The 20,940-nt window shown below is 45.0% G+C and overlaps 2 protein-coding genes across 2 annotated transcripts in view; one reads left to right on the top strand and one right to left on the bottom strand.

Annotated features, from left to right (window-relative positions):
- FHOD1 (formin homology 2 domain containing 1) overlaps positions 1-20,940 on the bottom strand; it is a 274,420-nt gene that overhangs the window by 42,157 nt on the left and 211,323 nt on the right. The window lies entirely within an intron of this gene.
- The window catches only part of ATP6V0D1 (ATPase H+ transporting V0 subunit d1), a 47,044-nt gene continuing 27,209 nt past the window's right edge, over positions 1,106-20,940 (top strand). Inside the window, exon 1 of the mRNA XM_055000393.1 lies at positions 1,106-1,350. Within this exon, the coding sequence (XP_054856368.1) occupies positions 1,218-1,350 (133 nt within the window). The 5' untranslated portion in view covers positions 1,106-1,217. The remainder of the gene's footprint in view (positions 1,351-20,940) is intronic.

The following is a 20,940-nucleotide window of genomic DNA, read 5'->3' on the forward strand; positions in this document are numbered from 1 at the left end:
TAAAGTTTACAAGCATTCAAAACTGTTTCACACTTGTTTCACACTGGTACACAACACTTAAAAAGTTAACCCACATCATACCAGCTGCTAGTCCAACCTGCTGAAAGCAATGTGGTGAGTTCGGAGATTACCTTCACTGCTGGCTACACTGTCCCAAAGTAGCAACATGCTGGGAAAGAGTTCTAAACGAAATCAAAACCATCACAGGCATGCATGTTCCCATTTCGCCAGAGACCTTGCTCTTAAACACATGGGCATTAACAGGAGGTATACAGATTAAGACACAAACTACGTTGATCCTGTTATCAGCTGCCAAAGCAGCCATTGCCACTGCTGGAGAAATGTAAATGATCCAGATCTTTGTCTCTATTACATAAAAAATTATGGGAGAATTATACTATGGCTGCCATTACACATAATCTCTCATTTATAGGCCCCCACGTGACATCAAGAGACTTTATACCTAACTGGTACCCAATCTTAGAATACCTAATGAAACAAGAAATCCCCAAAAGAAAGAGCTAGATCTGTGGCAAATTGGAAGTATATAATTCCTCTATATCTCCATTACTAGTTATACACATCTGCTTCCACATGCTGATCCAATAGCACATAACAGGATGAATATTCAATACAGTATGATATAAGCATTGCCATATGATTGTATATGAATTGTAAATGTATGTTATTTATGAATGAATGTATCCTAATTTAGAAAACATATACTGTATGTAATAATTGTTTATAAATACCGATTATTGTCAAAGTTATTTGACAACACCGCAGGACACCCTCCCCACCTTACCTAAACACTTTCCAAACCTCCAGGAATCTCCTGCCCCAGAGTTGGCAACCCTAGCGCCCTCCCCCCATAAATTGATTCCTGACTTTTGCTGACGTCAGGGCTCAGTTCCTTGTAAACTAGACTCCCTATTCCCCCCCCCCTTTCTATTTGTCGCACAAGCCTCGTCCCTGAATGTCCCCTTCCCCACGCACTTCCGGTAGAAACAAAGGGGGAAGTAGTCGCTCTAGCCTCACATCTTTATGGTCGAGGGAGTTCGTGACGTAGCAGGTCCTTTAGATCGCGCGACTGTCGGCCGCGCAAGCGCGGGGCGAGGAGGCTCGTTGTCCCTGGCCACGTCACGTGACAGCCGAGGACCCGCTTCCGCCTCTGCAGTCGCCGCCGCCGCCGCCGCCGCTTCCCGGTCCGCCTCACGATGCTGTCGTCTTTCCCAGAGCTGTACTTCAACGTGGACAGCGGCTACCTGGAGGGCCTGGTGCGCGGCTTCAAGGCGGGGGTGCTGATTCAGGCCGACTACCTCAACCTGGTGCAATGCGAGAGCCTGGAAGGTAAGGGGGGAGGCGGCGAGCCTCCCCGGCCACGCGCCGTCTATCCTCCTTCCTTTCCTCAGGCCCTCGTGCCTGAGCTGGGAGGAAGGCTGAAGAAAGCTTCAAAAGCAAGTGCCTCGTAGGGGACTGGGAGAAAAGTTATCTCCGTGCATCTCTTCCCAGGCCCAGCCCTTACATTAAGGCTGGGCTTCTGGTGAATTTTCCCCTTGTAATCTCTACAACAACCCTGCCAAGTAGGCTGTCTTTCTGTCTCATATTCCCTGCCTTTCTCTCCACCCAGTCAGGACCCAGGTTGTGTGATGACAAACGTTGTTGGAAGCTGTGAAAACGTTATTGTAATCTGTGAAATGAGTATGCATAATTTAATTGGTTCGCCTGCAAATCAGCACTCTACCGGTTCAGATCCCACAACTGCCATGAGCCTTGGGTAAGCCACCCCTCTCAGCCCAGCTCCTCAGCTGTATTGTGGGGATAATAACACTAACTTGTTCACCGCTCTGGGTGGGCACTAATCTATCAAGAAGAGTGGTAGCTAAGCATTTATTATTGTTATTATTATTTGTGTACCTTAGGCGTGACCGTTCCATACAGGCTCTGCAGAGTGCTTCATGGGAAACTAGAAACAAATCCCGTTGTGGGGAAAAATACAACGGGCACTAGAAAGGGGAGAGCGGGCAGGCAGGCATTCCCTCCTCCTCTATCACTGATCCCGGCTGTGTTAAGGCGGGAGGTGGGCATTGCCACGTGCTCCATTCCTAATACCAGATGGGTTAAGGCAAGGGCTGGGCATTGCCTCCTGCTCTACTCCTAATACCAGCTGCCTGAAGGGCCATTGCCACCTTCTCTGGTACTAATACCGGCTGGGTTAAGGTGGTGGTGGGCATTTCCACCTGTTCCACTTCTAATACCAGTTGGCTGAAGGGGGTGGGCATTGCCACCTGCTCCACTCCTAATATCAGCTGGGTTAAGGTGGAGGTGGGCATTGCCACCTGCTCCGCACCTAATACCATCTGGGTTAAGGCACGGGGAAGGCATTGCCACCTGCTCCGCTCCTGTTCCCTGCCTGGGCTTTCCACCACAACATGTTTTCTGGAGCAATATGGTGAGTTACCTGGGCTTTCCTCTGCGGCAGTACCCTCTGGTGGGGGTTGAGGGGGGGTATAAAGTGAGTTGTCTGAAACACGCTTACTCAATTATATAGTAAGAAGATTTTCTCTTGTCATCTCAACGACAACCCTGCCAAGTAGGCTGTCCATCTGTCACTCTCATCATCTTCCCTTTTGCAGCATATAGTCAGAACCTAGGGTGGGGGGGTGACAGTAGATATTAAAATAATCTCTTAATTTGAAATGCATAACTTCAAAACAGGCAACTAAACACAGTTCCCCTTGCTGTAGGTGAGGGTGCTGAGACTCTCCTGGCAGCGGTGGCATTTTTATGAGGACTGCTGGGCTCGCTGTCTCTCTCTTGGACAGGTGCAGTTTATGTTCCTGCCTCTTCCTTGGCCCTAGTCTCTACAGAAAGCTTCAAAAGCAAGTCCTATGAGACTGGGAGAAGAGTCCTCGACATGCATCTCTTCCCAGGCCCAGTCTTTACATTAAGGCTGTATAGAGTGCTTCAGGTGAATTTTCCCCTTGTAATCTCTACCACAACCCTGCCAAGTAGGCTGTCTTTCTGTCTTATATTTCCTGCCTTTGTCTCCACCCAGTCAGGACCCAGGTTATGTGATGACAAAAAAATTATCGTAATCTGTGAAATGTGTCTGCATAATTTACAATTCACCTTGTTATGGTGAGCGTCTGTTATGGTTGTACAATCCAACTTGTTACGGTGAGCATCTAACGTGCTGCTATGCTCTCTGTATTTATACTTATATAGATGTAGTATATTTTTAAATGAATGATATGTACTATTTATGTTTTAAATGGTAATGTTGATTAATTGTGTAGTGTGTTTTTAAGCTTTGTCGTGATCCGCCCTGAGCCCACTGGTGTGGGGAGGGCGGACTATAAATTGAATAAGTTAAATTAAATTATAGGTAGGGTGATGAGACTCCTTGGCAGAGGAGGTATTTTTCTGAGGACCACCAGGCTTGTTATGTGGCCTTTCCCATGGAGAGGATTTGACCGTCTTGGCTGGCTCTCTTCCCCACAGCCCTGAGGCTCCTGCTTCCTGTCCTTAGGCTTTTGACACGTTCTGATCTGTATGTAACTTTCCTGTGCAAAAGGGCTGATTGCTGTTCTCTTTCCCCCGTGTTGACTTCTCACACTTTGCAGCATCCCTGGCCTCAATTCTGACTGCCCCTGTAGTCTGTGAACCAGGGTGGATAAAAATCAATGATTTTTTTTAAAAAATCAAAAAAATCAGATTTTTTTTATTTAAATCGGATTTTTTTTATTTAAATCGGATTTTTTTATTTAAATCGGATTTTTTAAAATAAAATGCTTTTTGAGGAAAATATATTACCATCCAAAGGTTATTCCATCATGAAATAAAGATTAGTTTTTAATTATGTAGAATAAGGCTGTGTATGTTTAATTTTTTTGGTAAATAAATTCCATTAATCCATTCACAATGTCATGCTCTTCCAGAGGTTTTTGTAAGATTATTGGGCAGTTTCTCTGCCTACAAGATATTATCACAGATGCTTGGTTTTGCAGTTCTCAAAACTGAATTTGTGTCAGCTCAGCAGAGATCACACGCCTCTTCTTCACAGCAAAAATGTTATAACATGAACAGAGTTGAGAAAAAGACCTTAAAGACAATGCTGCAAACGTATCCAAGATGAGAAGAAATTTAGAAGAGCAGGAAGGGAATACAAAGCTAATAACACATGGCTGCAGTGCTCATTTGCTGCACCTCTTAGCCAAAGACTTAAGTGTTCCAGAAATAGAGACTAATGTTGTTGAAATTGCTAAATACTTCCGCAACAATCCTTTTGCTGCAGCAGCTCTGAAAAGGATGGGTGGAACCAAGCTAACGCTCCCACAAGATGTTAGATGGAACTCTGTGGGGGACTGTTTTGAGCAGTATATCAAGAACTGGCCTATTCTGATGACAGTTTGTGAACAATCTTCATCTACTTGCATATTAAAGTTATACCAGCAAGAATTAGTCTTTATGTAGAAAACTATGATTTAAATCAAGCCTTACTGACTAGTGATTTAAATCGTGATTTAAATCGTGATTTAAATCAGTTTGATTTAAATCAAATCCACCCTGCTGTGAACCCATAGATGTGACTGACCTGTGTGCCTTGATTTTTCTTTCTCTCCTTGTAAACCCAAGGACAGTAATTCTGTATATGAATAGTGTAACCGTGTGTACAGACCAGCACTCGGAAATCCTTTTATGACAATTAATAGAGTTAGGGACTGATATTCTAGGGACTGGTTTACACTGACAGGCCAGCACCAGTACTCACAACACCAGCACCAGTACTCACAACTCAGCTTGAATCCAGATGGTTTGTCCCGCGGGTGACCCTAACTGCCCAAAGGATTATCTCTTGGTTGGAAAGAGTGCTTGAGTAAAGACTGATGTTCCTTTCTGCTTAAGTTGTGTCTGTGTAGCAGCGTTCCTTTTCTGGGGGAGATCCTAGCATGTCTCTTGCTTTAGTTTGAGAGAAACAACTTCTTTTTCAGATAGGGAGAATGGGGGGCGTCTCTAATGCAACTGTATCTCCTGACTTTGAAGAGCAGAGAGAAACGATTGCAGCAACGTCATAGTGTCGTGATCTCTCTGACAAAGAGTACAGAGGTGTTCGAAGAGGAAGAGAACGGACAAGGAGATACAAACGAGTGGGGTCGGTGCATCCAGATTTATTTGCAGGAGCTGCTATAATGGCAGCGCTGTCTTCATTTCTTTCATGCATGTCCTTCTGCTCATGATTATTCATAGCCATGTTCCTCCAAGGATCTGAGATGTCCTCCCTCTTTCCTAACAAATGTCAGGAGTCAGGTTGGGAGAGAGAGAGCAATAAGCCCAAACTCATCCCTGCAAATACCACGTCGAAGCAGAGATTCGAGTCGGATCTAGTTGCCTGTCTGGGATTCCTGAGCAGCTTTGCTGTCCCCAGCATTTAATGCTTTGGGGGATAATTTTTTTCCAGCTTTCGTAGGAGGCAACAGGCGTTTTGAGTCTGAGGAGGACTGCTTTTCCTGTCTCATCCATTGCACTTGCTGGAGTATCTAGAAGTCGTATTGTCGAAGGCTTTCATGGCCGGAGAACGATGGTTGTAGGAACTACAATGCCAAGGAACTACAATGCCAAGACCACGGCTATACAGCCCGGAAAATCCACAACAACTATCTAGAAGTTCTTGAGAGCAGAAGTTCCCCGGAGTTTCTGATGTTTCCAGCTGTGTTGAAGGGAAGCCGGTTTGCTAGCTGTGGACAGCAAGGGTTTTCCCACTATTGCAGTGGGGGAAGATGGGGCAGAGGAAGTCAAGGGTCCTTTAGTTCTTTCTGTATTGTGTAAGGAGGTCACATTACCCTGCATCGTGGCTTCCTTCACCGAATTCCTTGTTCTGCAGCTGTCCTGTCCTTTGTTGTTCTCGCCTCCTTTTTAAAAAGTGGTTCTCCTCAGACAGAGAAACTTCAAGGGAAGACTGTATTGTGAGATTACTGAAACTGAGTTCATTCAAAAATTCAGAAAAATGCCCCCCTGGGGAGGGGCTAAACAGAGACATTCTTATCTCACTGCAGATGCTAATTTCTGCTTTAATCAAGCCGCATTGTACCTTCGCATCCATTCCCAACACCTTTTCTACACCCCTCCCACCTTCTGGCTGGAATGTAAATGCTCAGGAGTCTCCATTCCTCCTTGTCGCTGAAGAAGGGAGCTTTGACTCTCGAAACCTTATTCCATGAAAATCTTGCTGGCCTTTAAGGGGCTACTGATCTCGAATCTTGTTCTGTTACAGGCCAGCACAGCCACCCACTCGAGACTCTCTCGGTCTTCCCCGTTTCCCTCACCTTAACAACATATGTAAGGTCAGAAGACAAAAGACACTGACCCTCTACGATTGTTGCCAAGGCAGATAGTTTGAACAGGACTGGAGTGAACTTTTTTCTCTTTTCCCTTCCATAAAGTCTGTGAGATCCCCTCCAAAACACCCCCCCAAAAGTTAACTGCGTTGTTTAGCAACCCTTCTGGCTTCCGATTATGCAAAATGAGAGTAGGAGAGAGCAAGGAAGACAACTTTCCTGAGAACTGCCCATCCTTGCTATGGCTCTGGATGAAATAACTGTTGTGGGCTCTGAGCCCTCAGAGGATGAAGACCTCAGGGAGGACGACAGGGGAGAGAGTATTCCAAGCCCCTCCAGAGGCAGCCGCTTGGAAGACCAGCAGGGAGGGGAACAGCAGGGACCCTCGCCAGAGCAGGTGGAGGAATCCAGGGCAGACCCAGAGACGGAGGCTGTCCCCTTACCTGCACCAGCTCCTGAGACCAGGGCAGCATCCCCACCCAGCTCCCCTGAGCCTGAGAGGCAGCGCAGAGGGAGGCAGCATCTTGCTGCACAGGAAAGGAGGCAAAGTGCAAGGCTTCAGGCACTCAAGCAGCGGCGTAGTGACCTTGAGTCTTAGCAGGACGCAGCACTGCCCTGGAGGTGATTGCTCTTAAGCCGGGACGCCCTCTCCCTCGTTGCAGAAGCACCTGCGCACAGACCCGCCCGGCTCTACCGCGACCCAGCTCTGCTCCGACTGCTCTCTTGGCTCTGACCTTTGAATTCGGCTCCCTGGACTACACTCCCTGCGTGTTCCCCGGTCGGCTTGGTTGAACTCTGGACTTTTAGAGAAGCTTGTGGCAGACTCCCCGCCTGCATTCCAGCCCAATAACAAGCTTAGGAAATACCCTCCATCATCCCACTGGAGACCTTAAGCGACAGAGAGAGCTTACGTAGGCTCTATGGTGAATGGTAGGGCAGTCCCTAAAGCTTTAGTGTCATCATTTTTATTTTTAGAAGAAAAGCAATATAAACATTTTTGTTTCTGAATGGAAATGTTTTATTTGGGTCAGTGTAGTGGCTTGTCATATTGGGCGGTGGGGTTGAGAATGTTTTGTCTCTTTCAGACGAGTACTGCTGAGTTTGTTCTTCGTCCTCAACATTACTATTATGGCTTCCCGTACTTCATTCATTCCTAAGAAGTTGAATCGTTCGGTCTCCTCCTTTAAATTTTTTAAATGCTTTTTAAAGGCAAGATTTGTCTAAGTCAAAATGTGTTGCTTGAAGCTTTTTTTTTATAGAAGACAATCCACAACATTAGAGAATGGTGGTCTCTTGGCATATAAAGTATATTTTCAAGGACAGAGTGCTGCGAATCAGCACTCTGCTGGTTCACATCTCACTGCTGCCATGAGCTCAGTAGGTGGCCTTGGGTAAGCCACTCCTTTCAGCCCCAGCTCCCCAGCTGTGTTGTAATAATAACACTGATTTAGTTCACTGCACTGAGTGGGGCACTTCGTCTAGAAGCAAAATCGGAAAGAGTCCAGTAGCACCTCTAAGACTAACCAACTTTACTGTAGCATAAGCTTTCGAGAATCACAGTTCTCTTTGTTAGATGCGTGCATGCATCTGATGAAGAGAACTGTGATTCTCAAAAGCTCATGCTACAGTAAAGTTGGTTAGTTTTAGAGGTGCTACTGGACTCTTTTCGATTTTGCTACTGCAGACTAACACGGCTAACTCCTCTGGATCTTTGTCTAGAAGAGTGGTATATAAGTGCAGTGACTGATTTTGTGCACACTTAACATGCTAACTACAGTGGGCATGATCAAAACGCGTTTGAAAGGTTTAGCGTTATAAAGTTCAGCTGTACCTCAAGATACAGTGCCAGTCCTATTGTGGCCATGTGGGAATGTTCCTGTTCACATCATACACTCTTTTTAGTTTTCTGTAAAAATCAGTTTCTGTTTTCAACTTATTTTTTCTTCCCAGATGGCAAAAACTAAGACACATGCTAAGGTAGAAAAGCATACTGCAGTTTGCAGATCAATCTGCTTTGGCTGTAATTGCAGTTCTGCTTGGGGAAAAAAATGAAGGCATTTATACTTTCCATAGGTATTATCAGCAGTACAGTTTTACGTGCTAAGTTATAAATGATGCATTTCATGTTCATAAGATCTGGTAAGGAAGTAATTATTGCTTATATCACACGCTTTTTTTCTAAAATGTACTTCTAAAGTTTTCCCCCATGGCTTCAAAATTTCTGGAAATTTTATCCCTCTGGCTGAGGACATCATCTCTCCCTAATAAACAACATGTTTCTTTCTTGTATCTTTGAACTAATGCAGTAGAAAGTTTTAATGGGCACCACTAACAAGCAGTCACCAGCAGCATAGGAAGTCTCATTTATATATTCAGCCCTGACTTGTTTTCGAAGCATGGCTTTTGCACTTGAGGACCAAAATGCTCCTTGTGATCTGGGTTCTGAACTTACTTGCCTAGAAGCGAACCCTCTTGACTTCTGTAGCACTAACTTCCAAATAAATGCGCTTCAAAATACAAACTTTTGAAGCGGTATCTGCAGAGGAGAGAAAATATTTTTGAATTGCTTTAAATGCCTAGCATGACTAGTTGACAGTCAGGATTTCTTGGTATTCAGCACCTGGTTACCAGGGAGTTTGCATTGGTTCTAGAGCCTCCTTTTTGTTACTTTTTCTCATGAGTAATTTATCATGCTCTTTAAATATGAAAGAGCTGCCAAGACAAAGAATGTTGCTTGAGATAATAGTGGGCCTTGGGCAGTTGTTGATTGGTACTGTTCTTACAGAGGTCCATAAATTAGCAATTAAACTTTCTCGCAGCCTTGGGCGTCATGTGAAGGTTGTACTGAGCACAAAAGAGCAGCACAAAGTGTGATCTGCCACATTGTGGTTGACTTGAATGGTGGTGAGCTCATAGATCCCTTTTCGCTCCTCTCCTTGGTCCAGCTCTCCAGGCATTACTTTGGCCCAGAATATGCAAATAGGCAATTGGAGGGGATTCACTTCTGGTAGACTCTTCTTGGGTTCTCTCTCCATGTCATGAGATGGAGTTGTTTTCCTGTTGCCAGAGTTTGTTTGCATCTTGTGTAATATCAGATTCCTTTGAGATACTTTACTTTTGAGAGCCCTTCTGCGGTAGAACCACTGTGGGTATATCACTCTGGGCCCCTACGTGGCAGAGAAAATCACATGAACTTCTGTGCTGTGTTAAAGACTGGAAATGCGTATATAAGACTTTAAGAGATGCGCACGTATGTGCATCCTCCGTTCCAAAAGCCCTTAAATTTTTTTTTTAGCCAGGTAACTTATAAAATTCCCCTTTTCTTTGTTTCTTGAACAAGTGACAGACTTTTAAAAATCAGCCATTGCGAAAGAACTGATTTTTTTTCTCTTGCCGCTGAGAATTTAAATTGCTTGTAGAACTAGGACAGTGTATGTATTTGAAATTTGGCAGGGTGGACTCACAGATTATGTGAGTGCATTTTCCACCATTCCAGTGGGAAAAGAAAAAGCAAAATTATTTTTTATAACCGATCAAGTGAAAATAAAATAATTAAGATGAAAAAGGGAAGAATTATGCACTCTTTGTACAAATTAGGGACACGTTCTCACATTACATTTTTCTTAATTTTTCCGACTTTCTTCACCTGAGGCTCTTGAGGTGGCTTTACAAGACAATTAACACACTGTATGTACAATGTAGATACTGGATTGCAAACTGTTCTTATGCGGAGGATTTCACAAGCCCAGGCAGAGGCCAATATCAGGAGCCCCCAGAAAGCAGGCAGCGTTGTGCAGCAGTAAGAGAGTGTCTGGAAAAGCCAGGCAGAATTACCCACTGGGCTCAAGGGCTTGCATTTTTTTTCATTTTTTTTCTTCTCAGAACAAAGAGGAGTACAAAAGAAGAAGGAGGAATAACAGGGTCAGAGGAACATTAAGATTTTGCACTACAAGAGTTGTTACAATAAAATACAGAGTACACAGAACATACCTGAATCAGAGTTCATCGATATTATATCTCCTATTCCAACTCCTATGTGTCTTCTCAAACTAAATACGATCTTTTTCAAACGCTTGCATTTGATTGCTTGAAGGCACAGTTCATCTTGTTACTCTTTGTTCAGACCTTGGGTGTGAGTGCTCAATGGAATCCATAGCCCTTGGTAGAGAGCACTTTGTGTGCGATACAAGATTTTGAGTGTGCGCCCTGTTGCCACATTACAGTGAACACACATCCTGTACATACATTTGTTCATCTGTTCGTAAGAAACAGCCAAAGTGTCTTCACTTTGCAACTGAAACCAGGGCCCAGAACCCGGATAAATCTGGGGTTTGTGTCACACATTCAGCTGTGTATGCGTGTAATGAACTGTGAGCATTACTCAACGCACATATTACAATTAAAATGTACACTTTACATGAATCATATGTGCATTCAATGTAACTTGTAAATTGGGCTTGTAAGGGTAGCACGGAAGAATTAAAGACCCAGAATGTCGTGGGTTTTCCGGGCTGTATTGCCGTGGTCTTGGCATTGTAGTTCCTGACGTTTCGCCAGCAGCTGCTGGCGAAACGTCAGGAACTACAATGCCAAGACCACGGCAATACAGCCCGGAAAACCCACAACAACCATCGTTCTCCGGCCGTGAAAGCCTTCGACAATACACCCAGGATGTCGTTTGAAGGCATGTGAGGCAGCAACTTAGTTGAAATTAAGCAAAGATGGTCTACTTAGTTCTTGAAAGCCTGGAAACCAGGGTGGATAAAAATCAATGATTTTTTTTAAAAAATCACAAAAATCGGATTTTTTTTATATAAATCGGATTTTTTTAAATTTAAAATCGGATTTTTTAAATTTAAATTGGATTTTTTTAAATAAAATGCTTTTTGAGGAAAATATATTACCATCCAAAGGTTATTCCATCATGAAATAAAGATTAGTTTTTAATTATGTAGAATAAGGCTGTGTATGTTTAATTTTTTTGGTAAATAAATTCCATTAATCCATTCACAATGTCATGCTCTTCCAGAGGTTTTTGTAAGATTATTGGGCAGTTTCTCTGCCTACAAGATATTATCACAGATGCTTGGTTTTGCAGTTCTCAAAACTGAATTTGTGTCAGCTCAGCAGAGATCACATGCCTCTTCTTCACAGCAAAAATGTTATAACATGAACAGAGTTGAGAAAAAGACCTTAATCCTATTGTTCTACAAACCTATGAAGACAGGATCAACCCCTCCAGTGCTAAGTTTCAAGAAGTTCAGTGAATAGAAACAATTTTCTGATTGTTTGGAGTGGAATAGATCTGCACAAGAAGAAACTAAGTGTGAGGAGGGCGGGGCAAGCAGTACAAAATGAAAGTGAAACTTTTTGAGCACAATACTGCACAAGTCGTTGGATCTTTTGTGTGTATGGCCTGAGGTTTATCACATTCTTTCCTTGGAGGAAAAAACCTATAATGGCAGCAGGCCGTAAAAGAGACCCAGTTTGGGAATACTTTAATGAGGTTCCTTTACCTATCAGTAAGGCAGGCATCTACTTGCATATTAAAGTTATACCAGCAAGAATTAGTCTTTTATGTAGAAAACTATGATTTAAATCAAGCCTTAATGACTAGTGATTTAAATCGTGATTTAAATCAGTTTGATTTAAATCAAATCCACCCTGCTGGGAACCCTATACAAACATCCTTGAGTTCTCTGAAGGAAGGAAGGTGGGGATATGCATTAAATGCAATAAACTTTGTGCATTGACAATATTCCTAGCTCTGGTGCAGAAGGCAGTGAGATAACCAGACTTAAGAGGCACAACGCAGAGTGCGCTGTAAGAACAGGGCCATCATAAAAGGCAATGTGTGGAAGTAGCGAAATAGCAACAGCGCCAAATATAGCAAGTAGACCACCCTTGCTCACAGGTTAGTCACGTAGCATTTGTGCAATTTACAAAGCGCTAGAATTGCTGGGAGTCCATTAGTTGGGCTGCAAACCTGTTTGTGGTTGCTTAGAAAGCAGGGCTTAGACATGGGTGGGCTTCCAACTGAGCGCGTGCAGGAACACGTTGCCAGTTGATAGTAGGTGATAATGAAGGACCTCCACCGGAGACTCATTGCCAGAGAAGACCACGCTGGGAGAGCCAGTGTGGTGTAGTGGTTAGAGTGTCAGGTTAGGATGTGGGAGAAAGAGGCTCGAATTCCTGCTGTGCCCTGGAAGCTCCCTGGGTGACCTTCAGCCAGTCACACCCTTTCAGCCTAGCCTACCTCAAAATACTCTAAACCCAACGGGAGCACGTTTTAATCTTCCGGGACATCCCATTGCAGACCTAAAAGTGGTTGTCCTCAAACAAGCTTCAAGGGAAGATTACATAGTGAGATTGTCGAACCTGAGGTCATTTACAAGTTATAAACTGTGGCAGCACCCACCCCTATCCCCAGGACTGGATAGAGAAACAGGATTCTTATCTCACTGCAGGTGCTAGTTCCTGTTCAAGCTGCATTGTACCTTTATATCCCGACTCCCTTCTTTACTTCACCCCACCCACCTCTTAACTGGGACGTAGAGGCTCAGGATTTCTCCTCCCTGCATCTAAAAAAGGAAGCTTTGGGTCTTGAAAGCTTATACTCTGAAAATCTCTAACATGCCACTAGACTCCAGTCCTGCTCTTCTACAGCAGACCAGCATGGCTACTTACCTGAAACTACCTCACAGGGTTGTTGTGAGGATGAAAAGGAGGAGAGGAGAATTATGTAAGCTGCTTTGGATCCACCATGGGGAGAAAGGTGGGGTATGAATGAAGTAAATAAATAAATACTAACATTGAGAGGCCAGTGGTCTGACACAAGATAAAGCAGCTTCATGTGTAGTTGGTATGGCTCAGTGGTAGAGTATCTCAGGGTCCCAGGTTCAATCCCCAGTATCTCTTGTTAAAAGGAGCAGGTGGCAGGTGATGTGGAAGACCTCCACCTCCAATTGCGACCCTGGACGGTGCCTGCCAGCTAGAGCAGATAAGACTAATCTTGACGGGTTCTTTCGTTTTCTTAGAAAAATCACAAGGGAACTGAAACCGTTGAGGGCCGTGTGAAATAGGTATATGAAGCAACTGTGAGTCAAATATGCTGGAGAGAATTGCCTCATTGTACAGCTGTTAGTTTTTCAACATTGTTGCACTGGTGGTCAGGAAGAGAAAGATGAACAAACCGTTCGTTATGTTGAGATTAACAGACATTTTATAATCACTCCACTCTCCAAGATAGACACTAGTGGCCAAAATTGTGGAAACCTTTTGGGAAAAGTGTATTTTTAAGGTTTGGTGGCTCATAACACCAGTTTTTTTTGGAGTAATACCATAAAATTATATATCAATGGAAAGATAATTTAATCAAGAATGTAATGCAATAACTTTTATGAAGGAAATTTTTTTAGAACAGTAGTTATAAAGAAGAAAATTGAAACACACAGAAAAAATGAGTTATACAACAATTCTCACCATGTCAGTTAATACTTAGTTGGGTAACCTTTTGCTTTAATTACGGCCTTACAACGCCTTCCCATAGAGTGAACCACGTTTTTTAGTTCTGCAGCTGTTATAATGGGAAACCACGACTGAGTTATTGCTTCTATTAATTGCATTTTGTTGCTGGGTTGCTTCTCACTAACCAGTTTCTTTAGTCGGCTCCATAGATTTTCGATGGGGTTCAGGTCTGTCCCATTCCCAGGCCATTCCAACAGTGGGATATGATTATCTTGAAACCACTTTTTGCACACAACAGCAACATGACGTGGAGCTGAATCTTGTTGAAATGTAAATGCTTCATTATCTTGGAAAAGATCACGTGTGGAAGGCTTCAGTTTGGGTTCAAGTATTTCATTTATGTATTTTTGGGCATTTATATTGCCATTTATCACGCAAATTCTGCCCACACCTTTTGATGTCATACAACCCCATATCATAACATTAACTGGGTGTTTCATGGTAGGTGTAATGCAGTCAGGATGCAAATCTTCTCCGATTCTTCTTCTCACGTATTTTATGCCATCACTACCAAACAGGGAGATTTTGGTCTCATCACTCCAAATAACACTGTCCCATTGTTCCGCTGTCCAGTTAACATGGGTTTTAGCCCAGTTTAATCTTTTCAACCTTTGTTTGAGAGATGATAATGGTTTTTTCATGGAATTCTAGCATTAAGACCAAATTCCTCCAGTCTGTGCCGAACAGTCCCTGCACTCAACTTCACATTGAATTGCGGCATTTCGTTCTGTATACACCTTGATGATTTTCTTCTGTCACCTAGGCTCTCAATTCTTCTATCATCCCTTGCTTGTGTGCGCCTTTTCCTGCCTTTATCAGTCTGGTTTTGTCGTGACTGAGTTGCCTTATACCTCTTCAGAAATTTAGAAATGCCAACTTTGGTTAAGTTTCCACCAATTTTTCTTCTAATTTCTTCATAACTGTAGCCTTGTTCACTTAATAGTACTATTTTACATCGCTTTCTGGGTGACCAGTCAACTCTTTGTGCCATTTCTTTAATTGTATTACGTCGAATGGCTACATTCAAATGAAGGAAAGCTACTTCATATCAACCTAAGCAAGTTGTGCTTCCTTTTCCTGGTTATTTAGCTATAACATTTGATAGAATACAGATAATGGAACAAACTTTGTTGCATTACATTCTTGATTAAATTATCTTTCCATTGATATGTAATTTTATGGTATTACTAAAAAAAAGTGGTGTTATGAGCCATCAAACCTCAAAAATGCACTTTTTCCAAAAGGTTTCCAAAATTTTGGCCACTAGTGTAAGGACAGATGGATTCTCATTCTGAAGAAGTGAGCAGTGGCTCACGAAAGCTCATCCCCTACCACAAATTTTGTTAGTCTTATAGGGGCTACTGGACTCTTGCTCTTTTCTACTGCTACAGACAGACTTAACACGACTGCTCATCTAGACATTTTCTAAGACGGGTATAGAACAAATGAACGAGTCCTGTATATAAAAGCTGGATCCGAGCAAGTCCAAATATGGGACAGACGGCTGACTGGCAGTGAAGCTACATTTGTTTGCCTCCATGGCCGTTCTGGCAGTGGGAGAGGAAAGGGGCCCTTTTCACATCTGTGTGATTTCGCAGCCCTCCACTTGTCTTTGAGCAGTGGCCTGCCGGAATAATTTTCTGTACTTGTAGTTCTCACTTCCATCACAAGATGGCACCTCAGGCCTTATGTTGGCTTTCCGCTCAGCATCTTTAATTTGTGCGGTCTGGTGCTGTGCTGTGCTGGGGTGAGTTTCCCTGTCTGTGTGCCCCTGTTGGCTGACATAGGACCCCTCCCTTTGTCCAAAAGCTTTCCATTTCAGTCTGTCTTTGAGTGCTTAGTCCTTGTTTGCCTTTGAGTCCTTGTTTGCTTGCGAAGTCCCGTCACTTGAGTTTGGATTGCCATGTTGGGTAGGAGAGATCTTAATTATTTATTTCCTTATTTACTTCATTTATAACCCACCTTTCTCCTGAATGAGGAGCCAAAGTGGCTTACATCATTCTCCTCTCCATTTTATCCTTACAACAGCCCTGTGAGGTAGGTTAGGCCGAGAGTGTGTGACTGGCCCAAAGTTACTCAGCAAGCTTCCATGGCAGAGCGGGGATTTGAACCTGGGTCTCCCAGATCCTAGTCCAGCACTCTAACCACTACACCACACTGGCTCTCCGGGCTTCGCTTCTCGGCCTTTCCCTTGAGTGCAATGTGAGTTTTCTATTTCAGTCTCCTCTGGCGAAACAATACACTGCGGTCACAGTTTCAGGCCGGGACTCCTGTGATTTTACATGTGTGCTTATTTGGATGACAATGTGAAGGTCTGGTCTCTTCTGTCCCTCTTGTCTAGAATATGAAGGGAGGCTAGAAATCAGGATCCGTCTTCTGCGGTACGATCTCCGTCTGTTTTAGGTTTGCCTCCTAAATTCGCCTAGGGACCAAATGGAGAGCAGCTTGCATTAACACCTCTGGGAGAGGCATCAGTTGGAGGAGGCAGAAATAAAATAATGCTGAGCGCTGGTGTTCATCACAAGGGGTAGGAAGTTAAGAACATTGAACGAGCCCTGTTGCATAGCAACAAAAAATAACCTAATCTTTGATTGTTTCCAACAACTAGGTTTCTCTGGGAAGCTTGTACGTCTCCACAGTGTAGTGTCTTGGAGGATCCGGGTTCAAATCTTCTCTCTGCTGCGATGCTTCCTTGGTGACTGGGCCAGCCATTCTCTCACAGCCTAATCTACTTCACGGGGCTGTTGTGAGGGTAATATGAAGGGCGAAGCACATTTGCCATTCTGAACTCCTTGGAGGGAGGGAAGGCTAAAAATGTGGCAGATTACTAGGGTAGGAAGGCCCTGATCCTCTCCTGGTTGACTGGCTTTGGGTGATATACTGTCTCTGAAAGTGGAGGTTCCACGGAGCTGTCATGGCTAACGGGTGGCATTTACCTATTTGGCAGAGAATCCCAGAACATGTAGTGGTTGCCAGGGGGCTTGGCTCAGTCAAGCTTCTTGCTGGGGTGGGTGGGGAGTTACGATGAGGGAGGAACCAAGGCTTGCTTTGGCAACCAGATAAATGGCTTGTTTGAAGAAACAGAGAAGCTGGGGGGGGTGTTGAGTGTGTCTGGAAAGAACCCCTTCCAGTCTGCAGTCCTTTCCCCTAATCGTGGATATGTAGGGCATCAAGCATCCGCACGGGAAGGGGAATAACAGTGTAAGCAGATCCCTGCTGGATCAGATCACTCCAGCCTGCTTTGTTTCCCACAGTGACCAGTTGGATGCCTTTGAAAGGGCCTGTATTTTATTTATTTATTTATATTTTGTGTCCGTCTTTCTCACTGAGACCCAAGGCGGATTATACCGTACAAGTCAATATGATCAACAGTCAGGACATTCAGTGAACAAGTACAATACGGGGTGGCCCGGAAGTTCACTTCCTCTGAACGTGGAGGTTCCCTTTGACCATCACGGCTATCCTTGCGTTTGTTTGATCCCTCCTTGCTAGTGGCTGCCACTTAGCTCGTGTGGCAGTGAGTTCCACAAACTTTATTCTGAATTAGGATGAATCCCTTTCCTTTTCCCGCCTGGAATCATAGCTGCCCGTGGGGGTGCTCTTGAAATGCATTTGTCCTTGCTGGGGTGGGCAGTTTCATCCACTCTGACTCCTCAAGAAGTCTGTCTCTGAAAACCGCCGCAGCGCCGAGCGGTGGCACAGATCGATCCCAGCTTCGTATCCGGAGAGTCACAGCTGCAGCGCTTCCTCTTAACATTTGCAGCCGAGATGAGGCACCATGTTGGGTCCTCGGTATCGCGTTCCAGGCAGTCGGACTCCTCCTGGCTAATGGATGTCCCTCGTTTCTGCCAGAGGTTGGGCTCTCCCAGCAGAGCCTCGCCGGAGAACTTGGCTGAGTTTGCTCCTGGCCGCTCCGTCTGCAGGCGTTTCCAGTGCTGGCAGAGTCCGCGTTTCCCATTTGATTTGCTCAACTGTGGCTATTTTCACAACACACGCTGGCCTCTTCGGCACATTGGGGGACTTTGTTCCAGCCCTTGAAAGAGCCTCTCTTGGAAAGCAGACTTGAGAATCTTGCTGCATCTTCACCCGCCCCCAGCACTGGCTCGTTGGAACTCGGCCTTTTCCTTGGAACGTCCTGAAACCTTTATTAACCTTTGGAAAAGTTCTGGGGTCTGATAAGCTGGGTGGACAAATAGAAGCCGCAAAGAAGAGCCAAAGTGGGGCTGTGCGGTGGAATGAAACGAGGCCGTTCCCCTCTCTTCTGGAGCAAGGGTGGCCGACGTCTGCGTGCCCGGCTCTGTGTAGCTTAGGCTTCAGAAGCATATGTTGCCATGCAGGCTGTCCTCCTTGTGTGTGGTTGAGAACTCTAATAAAGCGGAAGCTATCCCTTAATAAGGGTTTCATAGTTACAAAGCATGCGTAACTTGGCTCAGCCAGGACATGACATCCAGAGATGAAGCAGTAAAGCGTGAACCTTATCTTACAACACTGAAGCATGTTTAACAACATAGAAGTGAAACCGGGGGCGGGGGTGGGGCATATCTTTCATTAGGCCTTGATGGAAATTTGACATCTGTCCTGCACACCGCTGGTTGCTCTACAGGTTCAACCCACCCCCACCCCCCTCAAGCCTAGCATTCTATGTGGGTTCTCGCTAGGCTGGCTCTTGCTCTGTGTGTGTGTGTGTGTGTGTGTGTGTGTGTGTCTTCTCTGCATCACTCAGTCCTTTATTCTGTTATTTTCTGGAACGAGTCCTGTGAAAACAGATTAGAATGCAAGAGATCATTTCAAGATCACACTTCAGCACACACACACACACCCGTCAAGAACTCTCTACAATTAGAGAATCAGTAGAGCTGATTTTGTATGGAGTCTTTTACTGTGGTTAAAGCTGGAATCTACCACCTGCAGCCTGAAGTAGTATGTTCTCTTCTACTGTGTGAAACCTACTACCACCTTATTGCCCTGCATTTGTGAACCGAGCCTCCTCTTCAAAGGTGTCTGATTCCAATGCGTCGCTAAGCGTTCCATGACTTTCCTAATGGCAGCTTCATAGATTCCAGCGTGGGAACTCGTAGCGCATGCCTTGTCCCGAGTGAACAGTTTTCTCCAAAAGGGTTAAAGATGGGCAGGTTTTTCTGTGTTGACGCCTTCAGCCTCTCTGCAGTGGGATCCTCAAAGATCACGTCTAGCCAAATATGATAAGCGGTCACTTTGTGGTCATCCCTCTTTGGGGAAGCTGAATGGTTATAGGTGAGCTGGGGCAGCTGTTGAATGCATGAAGTGGTCTTATCCGAAGTCAGGACCCTGGTCCATCAAGGCCAGTCTCTACTCTGCCTGGCCGTGGCTTTCCAGGGTCTCAGGCCGAGATCTTCAGATCACCTACTGTGCTGGGGACTGGTCCTGGGACCTCCCACATGCCAAGTAGACACCCTGCTGCTGATCCATAGCCTCTCCTCTGTTGCACGCTGGGACCCCTCCAGACAGCCCCAACTCTGAGAGGGTCAGCCAAGTGATTTTTATCGTTCCCGGGGGGTCCACCTGAAGTGAGCATACCACCACTCGCTGATATCCCACTCAAGGCATTGTTGCCAGAATTTTTTTCTACGATTGTTGGATGGCAAAAGAAAATTAGAACCTGTAGCCAGAAACAGCAGAGTTTTGTTCTCCTTACTGCTGTAGCCAGGGAGATATTTGCTAGCAATACCTGCCATTGTGCTTATTTCTGCGGGCAACTTAGAAGTTAGTAACAGCTGTAGTCGGTGAGCTATGTCAGGGTCCAACTCAGAGTTGGAAACAACTCCTAGAAGAGCCCCTCCCTCCTGCAGATCTAGTCCGCTGGACTTGTTTTGAGAGGTGATGGTTCACCTCCCCTTAAGCATCTTCTCAGTCCTTGCGGTCCCCCTTTGGCCTTCTCCTGCTCCCATTCCTTGTCCCTTTCCAAAGGTGTTCCATATCAGGGAAGTATTTCCCTTTGTCGACCTTGCAGCCGGGTGAACAAAGCTACAAAATATTTTGGGTGAAGGCACGAGCACAACGTGTGGGTTGCGCTTTTGCTGTTGGGAATTTGTCCAGTAGGCTGCAGCCATATTTGGTTCTGTTTATTTATTTAGAAAACGTACGTGCTGCCTCTCTAGGGACCCACTTGAGGTGGCTTACTGCTGATAATGCAAAAATGATTTAAGAAATAGGCCGGTGCTGTGACAGCACAGTCACTAAAAATAACATGTTTTATCATATTGTTAAAGCAAGCCATGCTATAACAACAATATACACTCTGAGCAACCTAGAATGATGTAAATAAAATGACCCTAAACAGAAACCGAGAAGAGGGCTGTTTCTGTGTGCGCGCGTACTTGTACGCCCGGCTGAGCTCTTGGGCACGTACAGCAAGTGGTTCTGAGTGAAGGGCAGCATTGGATCAAATCAAGCATTCAGCGTAGCTTACTTATAATGGTCTTGTCCTCCCCCCCCCCCGCCATAATACAGGAAGTGATTGGTTTTTCCCCTCCTCTTCGCTATAAAGTTGGGAAGTACTCCTACAACTAACTGCCACACTGGAGGCCCGAGAATGCCTCGAATTTCAGATTCCAAGAAACCAAGATCAGTGCTGGAGAGCATTTCCCATCTGGTTCCATTCAGCCTCTGCCTCATCTGCTTTCTGCTGGTGCCCCTTGACTCCCTGGGATTATGCATCTGGCTTGTGACCTCTCTGTAAAGCTGAAGCAAGGGGGAACCTTGGCATTGGAGTGACAGATGGCACTCGGCAAGGGGGGATTCTCTTCCTTGGCCTGGCTTGCAGCCTTTAGAGGTGCTTTCTAGGAGCTGGAAGGGCACAGACTTGGACCGAGTGAGAGAGGTTTACTTCGGTCCACGCCGGGGGTTTCGCCAGAGCAGCTGCGTGAGCTGATCACCCCACATGTGGAATGTCTGGCTTTGGAAGGGATCGACAAGGGTGGCGAGAGACTGGAAGTCAGCTGTTGGAAGAGAGAGTCTAAAAGAACGGGATGTATTTTGCCTGCAAAGGAGAAACGGAGGTGGGGAGAACCTTAAGACAGGGTTATGCTGGCCGTAC

Source organism: Eublepharis macularius, chromosome 16 (assembly GCF_028583425.1).
Source record: "Eublepharis macularius isolate TG4126 chromosome 16, MPM_Emac_v1.0, whole genome shotgun sequence".
Classification (NCBI taxonomy): Eukaryota; Metazoa; Chordata; class Lepidosauria; order Squamata; family Eublepharidae; genus Eublepharis; species Eublepharis macularius.